Raw genomic sequence first — 12,764 nt, 5'->3', positions numbered from 1 at the left:
TGCTCTGATTATTGCAAATGGAAACTTGAGTTCTAATGGATTTCTCATGTGGAGATTCCTGGGACTTCTAGTCCATCAGAACCAGAAAACTCAGCAGAAATGGTTTGGGTTTTTTTGTACCCTCAAATTGCCTTCTGGTCATGTGAAGTAGTTCTGGTCTGACAGTCCAGAGGCTGAATCTTAATAGCAGTCCTGCTACTGTGTACTTGTGCTCTGAGCTCTTCACAGATTTGATTTCCTCATTTCTGAAGTGACGATGTAGGACTAAGTATGAATGAGACAAGGACCTTTCTCATTAGGAGAAAAGCACATGAACAGATACAGTGAAAGGGCTAAGTCTGTCTCAGGGACATATAAAGTGCTGTGGGAACACAGATTCAGATTTTGCCTATAGAGCAGGGGTGAGATGTTGAGAGGAGAAGGTAACATTTGAGTTAGCCTTAGAAGGGTGAGGGTAGGTAAGGGTTAGACCAGAAGGCAGGGGAATAGGAAAGGCATCCCTGTGCCGGGAACAAGCAGAGCAAAGGTTTAGAGGCATCGAGGGCAACAGACTGTCATGATAGTCTGTCCCTGAGGTGCCCTTCTCACTTTTTCCTTCAGATGTTTCCTCTTCCCTGAGTCAGGCCTTTAGTTTCATAAGTAAATTTGGAAGGTCTGTTTAAATTTGCTTTTCCAACTGAGGTTTCTCATAATACCAGAATCCAATTTAATACGTTCTCTTCAGGGGCAAGTTTAGGCTTCCTTGGTATTGGGTTTGTTTCTGAATAGATGACTTCAGTCCCGAGTAGAGGTTTGGCTTGCAAAGAATATTCTAGCATTTGGTTTATGTTCTCACTCTGGATTAACCTTAGCCTTATAAAGGCAAAATGAGCCTTGGGGCAGTAGGCAGTTCTTTGTTGGCGTCTGCACCTTTTCTGTGGAACTAGACTGGGCTTCTCACAGGGACATGCACTTTCTCCTTCAAAGGAAGAGAGCAGTGTGACCTTAATTAGGGTATAGAATTACACTGTCAAAGAAGTTGACTTAAACAAGACAGGTTTATTTCCTTCTCTGGGTAGACTGCAAGCTCCCACAGTGGCTCTATGAAATTATCCAGGACCAGCCTTCTCATTGTTCCACCAGACCTAAGGTTAAGGTGTTGCTCTCCTCTGCATGACCCAGAATTGCTTACCTAACCTTGCCTTCTTTTAGCTGCTGGAAAGGAAAAGGAAGGGCATGCCTCTTTTAAGGGCACAACCCAGAAGTACCACACATTACTTATATTCATATCCTGAACATGTACCTGGCTATACCTCTGTCAAGGGAAGCTGGAAAATGTACTCTTTTCCTGTAGAAGTGGAGAAAAGAGCATTGGAGAATGCATAGCAGTCTCTGTCATATGAGCTAAGGCAGAAAAATACAGGGCTTGAGGAGGGCTTTTTTGGAGGACCCTTTTGGGCCAGTGTCTGGGTGAGATCCATGGTAGTGGAAGATGGGAGATGAAGCTGGGAAAGTAGACATGGTGAAGTGATGGTGTTAGGCCGTGAGCATCACTTCCTCTGGTAGGCAGTGAGAATCTCCCCAAGAGCACCCACTTCTACTCTGCCTTGAGCTGCCATCCCCTCGTGCAGGCCAGAACGTGCTCTGGTCACTGCTTGTGTCAGCTGCATGGCTGTGGTCTGCAGTGTACAAGCAGTTCTCCCTTAGGTGAGGGTGACGTCATTCTTTCCTCTTTCCTCCTGGAAGCCACAGTTTGACGCCCTTCTGTTATGACTTAGTGATGATCTGATGGAGGAGGAGGGAGCAGCCCTGCCGGGTGGCTCAGTTGCTTGAAGTGTCATCCCATACACCAAAAGTTTGCGGGTTCCATCCCTGGTCGGAGCGTGTACATGAGGTTTCTCTCTCACATTGATGTTTCTCTTTCCCTCTCCTCCAAAATTAATAAAAACATATCCTCAGGTAAGAATTTAAGAAAAAAGCTTAAAAAAGAGAGAAATAGGGAACAGGCTGTATGTACAGAGGGAGCAAGAAGAGCTCTGGTATTTCTCCTGATGGGTGCCTGCAGTCTGAGGAGAGGACAAGTGGCCATCTGGAAAAGCTTCTCCCTACTCAGGGGCCAAGCTGCTCTCTGATGCAAAGCCTTGGCAGGAAGTCGCGCTGTCCAGCTAAGTCGGCATTTGGGAAGAAGCTCTATAGCCAGGTTACAGGTCCTGTGGGTCCCGGAACAACTGTGTGAAGAGAGAACTGACAGTAGACCAGCACCACTTTCTGGGCAGACAGTATCGCAAACAAGTTAGTAACAGCTAACATTTGAGTACTTGCCGTGTGCTGGGCACTCTTTCAAATTCTTCACTTGTATTGTCTTATTTAATCCTCACAACAAACCCTATGGGGCAGGTACCATTGTTTCTACTTTACAGATAAGAAACTGAGGTGCAGATGAGATGAATTCACTTGAACCAATATCTGTACAACTAGCTGGTGGTGGAGCCATGACTTGAATCTAGTTGCAGAGCCCATACTCTCGTCTCTAGGCTCTGTTGTCTTTTCGGACTTAAGGGAAGGACGTTCTGCCCTGGGCCCTGGAGTAGAGTAGGAGTGTCTCCCTGCAGGAGTCTTCCTGTGCGCATGGGTAGACCAAGGGAGCTCTGCCTGTGGTCACCTCGTCTGCCCCTGCTCCTCAGGGACTCACCTGGGTTAGCTTCGTCCGTGCTGGGCAGCTCTCCCTGTGAGCTCTTCCACCTAAGGCCACATGACTTCATAGTCTTCAGCCAGGAGCCAGGTGTGCCTCTGAAGGCTTCTCTTCCCTTTGTGTTCAGAGAACACGTCTCCTGTAGAACAACTGGAATCTCTTCCTTTCATTCTCATTGTTTGCTCCTCTAATTAAAGCCTCAGGGGGTCTCGCTAAAGCTTAATGTGACCATATTTCTGACCAGCTTCCACACTTGAGATGCTTTTAGTGAGAAGTAACAGGAAACCCAATTTGAATTGACTCCATAATAAAGGAGATGTGTTGGCTCACGTGATAGGGAAGTTCAGGGAAGGTACTGCTCCAGGACTGTTGGGTGATCACCCAGTGTCTTACCATCTCGCCTGTCACTGAGGTTTTCATGTTGAATGCCCTTGTGGGTTTTTTTTTTGTTTTGTTTTTTTATATATCTTTATTGATTTCAGAGAGAGGAAAGGAGATGGAGAGAGAGAGATATAGAAACATCAATGATGAGAGTCATTGATTGGCTGCAGCCCGCAACCCGGGCATGTGCCCTGACCGGGAATTGAACCCCGATCGCCTGGAACCTAGGTCGACACTCAACTGCTGAGCCACGCCCGGTCGGGCTGAATGCCCTTGTTATGGGATGTTAGCCTGTGTCATTTAAGGCTCTATGCTGCTTTATTCAAATTTAACAAGAGAGTAAGTGCATACCCGTTTAATAAGCATTGGACCAGAGTCCAAAGTTTGGGTCAGACTAGTCCATTCCTGTTCCTGCCTGAACCAGCTGGCCCAGGCTCATTATCTAAGCCTATCTCTGTGACAGAGTGCATGGGGTCACTCATACTGGTTTAGCTGAATGTGGAGTCATGTCTTTCCACACCTCTTAGATGCTGCATAGTGGAGTTAGGGGTAGGGAAGGTTCAGGGAGATAACCACAATGTCTACCACACCACAAGGACAAAGTGAAAAAAGAAACCTGTACAGCCACGAAAGGGGTGGCAGTGGTGTCGAACTATAGAGCAGCTCCATCCATGTGCTCGTTTCCTATTACAGGGCCCCAGGCTTCCCAGATCCTCTAGCACCGGTTTATGTGATCCTGCAGCTTCTCTGAATTTCACTTCTTCCTCTGTAAAGTGGTAATAATGTCACGGTATAGCTGTATTTTATACAAAATTGAAGTTTAAGAGTTTAAAGTTGTGTGATATAAAAAGCTTATGTGCAAAATTTGAATTAATGCAAATCCCAAGAAATCGAGAAAACTCATCAACCACATGATTTCAAAGCTGGTAGGCCAATGAGAGTGTGTTTATTATATATTCCTTTTATGGGAATATTAGCCAGGAGTTATGTGAGTTTGAATAATGTGGGATCTTTAGGAATCCTTTGTATGGAATGAGTTCCCTCATCCTTCTCTTACTGCCTATTGGGTTCCCTAAAGGATGTGATGCTATTTTATAAAATGTGAAATGCAAAGAAGGTGGTTGTTAAAGAAACTCAAAGGAACTCCCATACTTAGGTGCGAACTAGGTATGCCCTGGATTTTGGCAGTTTATACCCTGCATCTTGACCTCTCTACCTCAAGGATCCAGGACCTAGGTGATACCTCTTCTTCAGTGAGTTCCGCTACTGATTGGGATTATTGCTGTTAGCATTTCACAAAACTAATGGGTACAGTCTAGTTTGGAGGTCATTTTAACCAGAACTTACACACTAAAAACTGGATTGGGTAACAGTTTCTGTATGTATGTGGGCAAAGGTACATCACATCATAGTACTCCTTCCTTTGAGTAGCCCACTGCTGCTCATAGTAACGGCCAGTTTCCTAGAAGGCCCTGCGTGATCTGCCTGTAGCCCACATCGTCACCTTCCCTCAGCCTAATTCAGTTTCACTCCTAATGGAGACATACAGGCTTCCTTGCTATCTACTGATTTCAAATTCTAATTGTTCATTGTTAACATACGGGAAAGCAATGGACTTTTGTATATTAACCTTGTATTTTGCAACCTTGTTATAATCATGATTAGTTCCAGTTATTGTTTTTGTTTTGTTTTGTCAGGTCTTTGGAATTTTTCTACATAGACAATTATGTCTCTGCAAACGTTTTTATTTCTTCCCTTTCCAGTCTGTATTTTCTTATCTTATTGGACTAGCTAGGATATCTAGTATGAAGTTGAATAGGAGTGCTGAGTGGGGACAAAAAGTTTGAACAGGGGGTATGCATAACTTAAGGAGTTTTGCTGTGAAGAGTAGTAGAGAATGAAGTTGTCGTATTTGGAAGGTATGAATTGTCCATTTTTAATGTGTAATTTTTATGTTTCGTGAATTGTACCTCAATTATAAAAGGGGAAGAAAAGTATCAAACAAAATCCTCACTCTCAGGTCATACCTCAAGCCAATAATATCAGAATCTCTGTGGGTGGGACCTGGGTATTAATTTCAAAAAAAAGCTTCCCTGGTGATTATAGTATGTAGCCAGTGTTGAAGAGCATTGATCAAAGTAAGGTCAGTAAACTTTTTCTATGAAGGATGGACAGTAAATATTTTCAGCTTTGAGGGCCACAAGGTCTCTGTCAGCTCTGTGGTTGAAGTGTGAAAGCAGCCATAGTCATCATGTAATGAATGAGCGTGGTGTATTTTAATAAAACTTCTTTACAACAACAGGCCGGAGCCAGAATTTGCTGACAACAGGTCTAAAGGCTGTGGTGATGGAAAAGGGGCTCCAAGAGCCCTGAGGGCAGAACTAGACCCAGGCCTCTGCTCTACCAACATTTTAGCTCTTCACAGTGGACATACTTACTGACTTAAGAACAAGCACCCCAGAGTTGAAAACAAAATGTGAGACTGCCAGTATTTACACTTGTGTTTAATTCCAGCTGCAAAAGACAAGGAAAAGAATAAAGAGAAGAAGTTCAAAGAGTTTGTGAGAGTGAAGCCAAAGAAGAAAAAGAAAAAGAGAAAGAAAACCAAACCTGGTAATTTTTCCTGGAGGGTGTTTCACTTGGGTTTCCTTGTGGGGGGGCCGAGGGGTTGCTTTCTTCCCAGTCCTTGCCTCTGACTTGCACGGAGGAGAGGAAGGGCCAGCAGGCCTTTGGAGCTGGTGGGCTCAGCTCCGGCAGGGGAGGAGCGCACTCACCCTGGGAGTTACCATACCACATTGACATTTAGGAGAGTCCCCCGCACTTTATTGGCCAGTGTACCTTGCCACAGGGCAGCACATAGGAAAGCATCATAGTACCAGGGGATATGCAGATAAAGGACTGCATTTGTTTGCACACACAGCTCAAACACACATCTCTGAATCCTTTCAGGAAAGGATTCACTTCTGGAAAAGTGTGTGTCTAGCTCTCGCAAAAATGCTGATTTTTTAAAGAAAATCAGTCTTCCCACCTTGGGAGCTAGGCTTAGAAAAGCAGTCTTCTGGCTTAGAAGAGCAGTCTTATTGGAAAAGATCAGGGAAGAAGGGTCATGATGAGGAGGAAGCTTTCGGTTTTGTGGCTCTCAGAGGTAGACAGAAGAATTAATCCCTAAATCTCTCCTCTGTACCACTTTGTAGTTGAATTGCTCCCAAGCCTTTGAGCTGTTGAACAGCAGAGCTGTTGGTTGGATGGGGTTGATTTTGGAATGCCCTGATGATGTCCGGGGGTGCTAGTTCCTTTCTGATCTTATTCTTTCAGAATGCCCCTGCAGTGAGGAGATCAGTGACACCTCCCAGGAACCTTCTCCACCCAAGGCATTTGCTGTCACCAGGTGTGGGTCTTCACACAAGCCTGGGGTCCATATGAGCCCACAGCTCCATGGCTCAGAATCTGGAAACCACAAAGGGAAAGGGAAGGTATCTGGTAAGGAGGCTCTCTGCTGGCTTGATCATTTGTGTAGCAGTGAAGTCTGACAAGACTGGATTTATGTTGATATTGTAATTTCTCCAGGCCCTCTGAAAGTGTAATCTGTAATATTTTAAAAATAAGTACATCAAATGAAATAAAGGCCATCAGCTGTGCCTTCTTTGAAGTTCCCTTCTTTCCAGCTTTGGTCTCTCAGGTACCTCCAAGCCAGTGTGTCTATAACCAAATCCATTATCCCTCATCCCCATGCACACCTGCCCCCCATTCCTCCATTTCTTACTTGTTGGCCTCTGCATCCAGCCTGGTGGCTCAGGGAAATGTGAGTCAACCTTGAAGGGGACCCTTCTCCAGCAACTTTTAGGATGATTGTGAGCTTAATAAGTACGTGGGAAGTACTTAGAGCAGTGTCTACAGAGTGAGTGATAGGTAGATGTTAGCTCTAATTATAACTAATCAGGCTCCAGACCTAGAGACTTCAGTTCCAATTACACAGGGAATCTGCCCCTTCCCCGCTCCCCACCATCTACAGTTTTAAAGGTGGCTCTGGATACAGACTTCACTGTAAGTCAGGTGCTGGCGGATGGGGTAAGGCTGGGGAGCACGTGTGAGTCGTTGGTGGTGATCTGTGTGGTTCACGGGGAGTTGCAGCTTCCCTGCCAATGAATTCTGTGATCTTGAGCAGCCATTTCTGGGGCTTCTCTCTCAGTAAAGTGAGGAAATGTTCGCTGCTAGGCAGCATCCATCGTTCGGGCTGTTACTAGATGACAGGCTGTTACTCTTGGCAACCTAAGATTGAAAACCTTTTATAGCGTAACTTAAAATAGTGACTGTTGTTTTCCCTCTCCTCTTAGAGGAGGATAATCCAAGCGAGTCGTCTTCTGAGAGCTTTCTTTGGAGTGATGAGGAGTATGGCCAAGACATCGATGTGACCACCAACCCAGATGAGGAACTCGATGGGGATGACCGCTATGATTTTGAAGTGGTCCGCTGCATCTGTGAGGTTCAGGAGGAAAATGACTTTATGATTCAGGTAGGTAGAGCTTCCAGGAGACAGGTATAGAGAAGCACAAGCTTGTCCTTAGAGGGAATTTTGAGGGACTACAGTTTGAGGCCAGCAAAAATAAGTCACGTCCAATGCCCCCGATAGCCAGTTTTTATCAGCAGCAGATTGAACTTTGCTTTTTGGTTTAGCTTCTTGTGTATCTCAGGCTGGTGTAAATAGCCTCTTAATAGAAGAAGCGAGGGCTTGAGGGATCATTGAGTCTAAACCTCTCATGCTCTGCTTGGGGCAGCTGGACCCACAAGTAGGAAGGGCCTTGCCTGTGGTCACACAGTGAGGATTTGAATAGCAGGGCCCCCCCAAATTCCTGGAATGACAGTTAATCTTCCTGAGGACCCATACCTTCTCTCTGAGGTAAACTCTCTTTATGGTCTAAAGACACGGAGGCCAGTTTTATAACTTGTCTGTTTCTTTTTCCTTATTTTCCTGACATTTGTATCTGTCATTTCCATCTCTGGGATGTGCCTATGGGGTGAGCCTCCGTGCCTGCTTGGGGAGACCATCACTGGCCTGCACCTGCTTGCCTCTGGTCCTTCTCTTGCTCTTAATCACATTCTGGTGGAGGTGGCTCCTGTCTGGCTGACTCTAAGGCTGTCATAAATACCCTGCATGTCTTGGCAGCTGCCTGGCTGTCCAGGGAACCTGAGTGTTTTTTAAGTAAGTCATGGTTAGGTTGGTTAGGATTCTTTGGGAGTTCTTTCCTTTTGAATAACCATTATGGTAATCTCAGGGAATTCAGGGTACATGAATAGCCTCAAATACGGCCTGATATTTATGACCTTAAGTATGCCTTAGGTCAGCGGTTTTCAAACTTTTTAAGCATCAAAACCCCTTTTCCTAATGGACTCTTTCACAGATTCCCAGAATGTATAAAGGTAAAAGCAGCAGTTTAGAAAGTTCAAAATGGATAATCTTCACTTTCAAGTTCAGGAATGTGAATGGTGGGCCTCTTCCCATGAAATCTGATACGCAGTCAGGGTTGTGAGTGACAGTGGCTGACTTGGAGCATTTCAGTGGCTCAGTTATTTTTCTCTTTTTGTGAGATAAGCCTGATGCTCATGGCCTTTGTATGGATGAGTTTTCCTAAACAACGTGCTTTGTAGTGACTTTGATTAATCAGAGATGGGAGAAAAAGCTTTCTTCCGAGGATAGCATAATACTGAGCTGGCCTAGCAGTACAGAATTATGTGTGCTCGTGGGCTCTGTTTTAACATTAAGCTTGGAACATGTTTGAGTATGCATTTTTATTGTGCTTTTTAAAAGGATGTTGGGGATTGTTAGTTTTTTTAAAATCCTCACCCAAGCATATGTTTTTCATTGATTTTGGGAGAGAGAGGAAGGGGAGAGGGAGAGGGAGAGAAAGAGAGAGAGAAACATAGATGTGAGAGAGAAACATCCATCGGTTGCCTCTTGTACACACCCCGACCGGGGATCAAACCGGAAACCCAGATATGTGCCCTGACCTGGAATTGAACCCAAGACCCTTTGGTGCATGGGACAATGCTCTAACCAACTGAGCGTCACTGTCCAGGGCAAGATTGTTAATTTTTATATTGTCTCTCTGGATGTGTGCTAAGTTCTGGGTCTTGGAAGCCTGATTTGGTTCTCATTTGTCCGTAGAAATCTTTGGTGGGTGAGTAATGAAGGCCCCTCTGGCAAGGCTGTCCTGGCTAATCAGTGTGGCTAATCCATTGATTTTTCTATAAGTAGTAAGGATCAAGGGGTTTTTGCAGCTAGAGCTTGATGTGCCATCCTGTGCTGTATGAAACTACGTTTGGAGCTATTGAGGCACACACAAACTGCTACATGTCAGAGTCCGGAACTGACTTTCTTCTCCTGCTTCCCAGGCTCTGCATGACCTTCCTTCCAGCTCAGCTCAACAGTGTGGCTTCCTGTCTGGCATTGTGATGATGAGCTCATTTCAGAACCCCTTCGATTTTGTTTTAGACTTTTCCTGCTATCCATTTGCTGTCTAGATGGCCTTGTGTTACGGAGGGACAGTTTCTGATTTTCCCTGTCATTATGAGCAATGTACCTTTTCCACGCAGGAACTTTTAACAAAAGGCATACATAAATTTAGAGAGAGCTAACTGGAACAAATATATTTTAAACTGTTAAAAATTATTAATCTTCTGGTTTTAAATGTGTTCATTATCTAGGAAGGTTTAAATAATCTTTCTTAAAATTTTAACTTACATTGATAATTTGTACAACCCTAGAATACATTTAGAGTTTGTTTTCTATAATCTACATACATTACTTTAGAGAAATAATTTTCTTTGATCATTTTCATTATTTGATTGGTATCAACATTACTTTATTATTTGATTTTATTTACCAGTGGTAATTTAAATCACTGAGAGGTTGAAATATTACTTAGTAATTATGAGTGTTTGAGAAATCTGAGTCCCACATTAAAAATGAATGCCAGGCTCGGCTGGTGTGCCTCAGTGGTTGAGTATCAACCCATGCACCTAGAGGTCATGATTCGATTCCCGGTCAGGAAAACCCGCATGCCTGGGTTTCGGGCCTGTCCCCCAGTATGGGGTGTGCAGGAGTCAGCTGATCGTTTCTCTTTCATGGATGTTTCTATCTCCCTCCCCCTCCCCCTTCCTCTCTCTCAAATCAATAAAAACGTATTTTAAAAACAAACAAACAAACAAACAAAACACATCAGGCCTTGAGCAGTGTGGCTCAGTTGGTTGGGCATCAACACATGTACCAAAAGGTTTAATTCCCAGTCAGGGCACATGCCCCGGTTGCAGGCTCAGTCTCCAGTAGGGGGCATGCAGGAAGTCAGCTGATCAATGTTTCTCTCTCTCTCTCTCTCTCTCAAAAAAAATAAAAATCAATAGCAAATATATTTTTTAAAAAATCAGGAAAACCATTTGATATTTCAATTATTTTAATTACTCTTCTCCTATTGCTATTTAACCCTTCTGTTGATGGACATGTAGATTGTTTCTAATCATAACAGCGATGGAAAGAAAAAGACAGACGTTAAACAAAACATAAATAAGTAATCATAACAGTGAAATAATAATTTTATGTAAGTATACCTGTGGGGCCAAGTTTTGGAAGTAGAATTCCTGGACCGAAGGGTATGTGCATATGTAATTTTAACAAATATTACTATTTGTGATAGCAGTATTTTATAAACCCTCCCTGGAGGCAGTACCAAAGAAGTCTCACCAGCACCCTTGTTAGTATACAAGGTATTATCAGACTTTTTACCTTTGCTCTTTAATAAATATAGCCATTTTATAATTTATTTTTAAATAAACTTTAACATTTTCATAATTGTGGCATTTGAAAAATGCAGAAAATCACAAATTAGAAAACAAGAATTACACAGATTATTTTTACCCAAGGATAACAACCACTGTTAATATTTTGGAATACACATATACACATGCATATATAAATGACAGTTATGCTCTATAAGCAGTTTTTCATAATAATATTACGATGAAGGTAGTAAATGTTTATACCTTATGTACTGCCTGAAGTTTTTATAAGAATTGATTGATATTTATGTGTAATCCCCAAACCTAGAAGTACTGTGTATGCATATTATTTATTTCACATTAATTTATATTAATTCAAGTTACTTTACACTAATTTATTCTTTTAATTGTTGATTTGAACATCTTTTTACTTAAGAATTAGTTTTTTCCCTTGACCTGTCTGTTCATGCTCTTTATCCATTTTTCTGTTGGATGGTGGGTCATTTTACTTCCCATTTGTACAGGCTTTTTGTAGACAGTTTTTTGTGTTGGCTATTACAAATGAACAGTCACAGTGGTTTGTACTTACTTTGTCATCTGTTTTCTGACTTGTCTTACAGATTTTTTGTTTCTATGAGGTCAGATATATTAAACTTTTCTTTAATGGCTTCTGAGATTTGAGTAACAGTTGCTTTCTAATTGGACATTCATAAAAGTATAGAAATGTTAATAAAAGAATTCTCATGGTTTCTGGTACTTTTGAGGTATCATTTATTTTTTTAAAACCATATAAATATTTGATCTGCCTGGAATTTTCCTGGTATGTGATGAGGGCTCTGATTATCCAGTTGTCCCAACACTATACCCCCCTCTTGCTGCCCAGGAGTAGGTGCATCTTACCATTGACTTGAGTCTCTGTGTCCCTCAAATAGTGTTTTTAAATTTTCTTCATAGAGATCTTACATGTTTCATTCTTAGATAGTCTCAGATATTTTTATTCTTAAGTAGTCTTAGATTTATTCTTAGGTATTTTATCTTTTCTGTTTTTCTCACTCATTTCTAAATTTAAACTTTTTAAGAATGAGTAATGTGTTTTAGCCGGACTCACATGAAGAAAGTATTTTGAAATTTTCCACTTGGCTGTATCTGGTTCAGTTGTGGCGAATCCTAGTACCTCAGACCCTGACAGACTCATTGGTGAGGGACTTTCTTTCCATTACCAGCCTCTTTCTGCTACTGACTACCTTTGTTGTTGTGCACTCTACTTTTTCTCTGAGCTTTAATTTCCTCATTGGAGGTGGAGGAATCCGGATCAGATCTGATCTGAAATATTTCTTCCAGCTCTGCCCCTGTTGATTCTGAAACGATCAGCTTCCTGGAAGGTTTATATGTGCCCACAAAAGCCCTCTTCATGCTGCCTCCAAGCGGCTGAAGATTGTCTGAACTTTGGACTTTTCGTTCCTGTGGCCAGGCTGGTGGCCCACCCTCAAGGCCACGTCAGGAAGCTCACTGTGCACCTTTCAGAGCTATTGGTTTAGTGGGGTACTCAGAGTTTTCAGGCCCTGGCTTGGAATTGCTTCAAGTATCTTAGCATCTCTTTGACGTCTGCTTTGCTTCTCTGTTTCCTCCTCTGGGCCCTCAGTCCTCAGGCGTTCTGACCTCAGGTCTCCCAGTGCTGCCCTCATTGTCTCCTCCTTTCTTTCTTTCTGCACTTTCTGCACCACCTGCCCCCCCTTCACCTCCCCCTCCCCTCTTACTCAGGGAAGGCAGTGGAGTCTAGAGTTTAAAAGAACTAGCTTTGCATTTTGCCTGGCTTGTGTTCTGATCCACCTTTTCCTCTGTTCAGCTGTGTGAACTTTGGTAAAGTTTAGAGAGAATAAATGCAAAGTGCTAGCACGTGGTTACTCTAGGACGCATCGAAGTGAATTAGATTGCCCAGTAG

At 43.0% G+C, this 12,764-nt stretch overlaps 1 protein-coding gene across 1 annotated transcript in view; it reads left to right on the top strand.

Moving 5' to 3' along the window:
- Positions 1 to 12,764, top strand: part of PHF20 (PHD finger protein 20) — a 107,812-nt gene that overhangs the window by 79,540 nt on the left and 15,508 nt on the right. Inside the window, exons 11-13 of the mRNA XM_081149518.1 lie at positions 5,567 to 5,665; positions 6,368 to 6,532; positions 7,387 to 7,565. Of these exons, the coding sequence (XP_081005644.1) occupies positions 5,567 to 5,665; positions 6,368 to 6,532; positions 7,387 to 7,565 (443 nt within the window). The remainder of the gene's footprint in view (positions 1 to 5,566; positions 5,666 to 6,367; positions 6,533 to 7,386; positions 7,566 to 12,764) is intronic.

Source organism: Miniopterus schreibersii, assembly GCF_964146895.1.
Source record: "Miniopterus schreibersii genome assembly, chromosome: 10".
NCBI lineage: Eukaryota > Metazoa > Chordata > Mammalia > Chiroptera > Miniopteridae > Miniopterus > Miniopterus schreibersii.
Note: the sequence above shows the minus strand (reverse complement) of the source record. Positions and strands in the feature narration are given on the sequence as shown.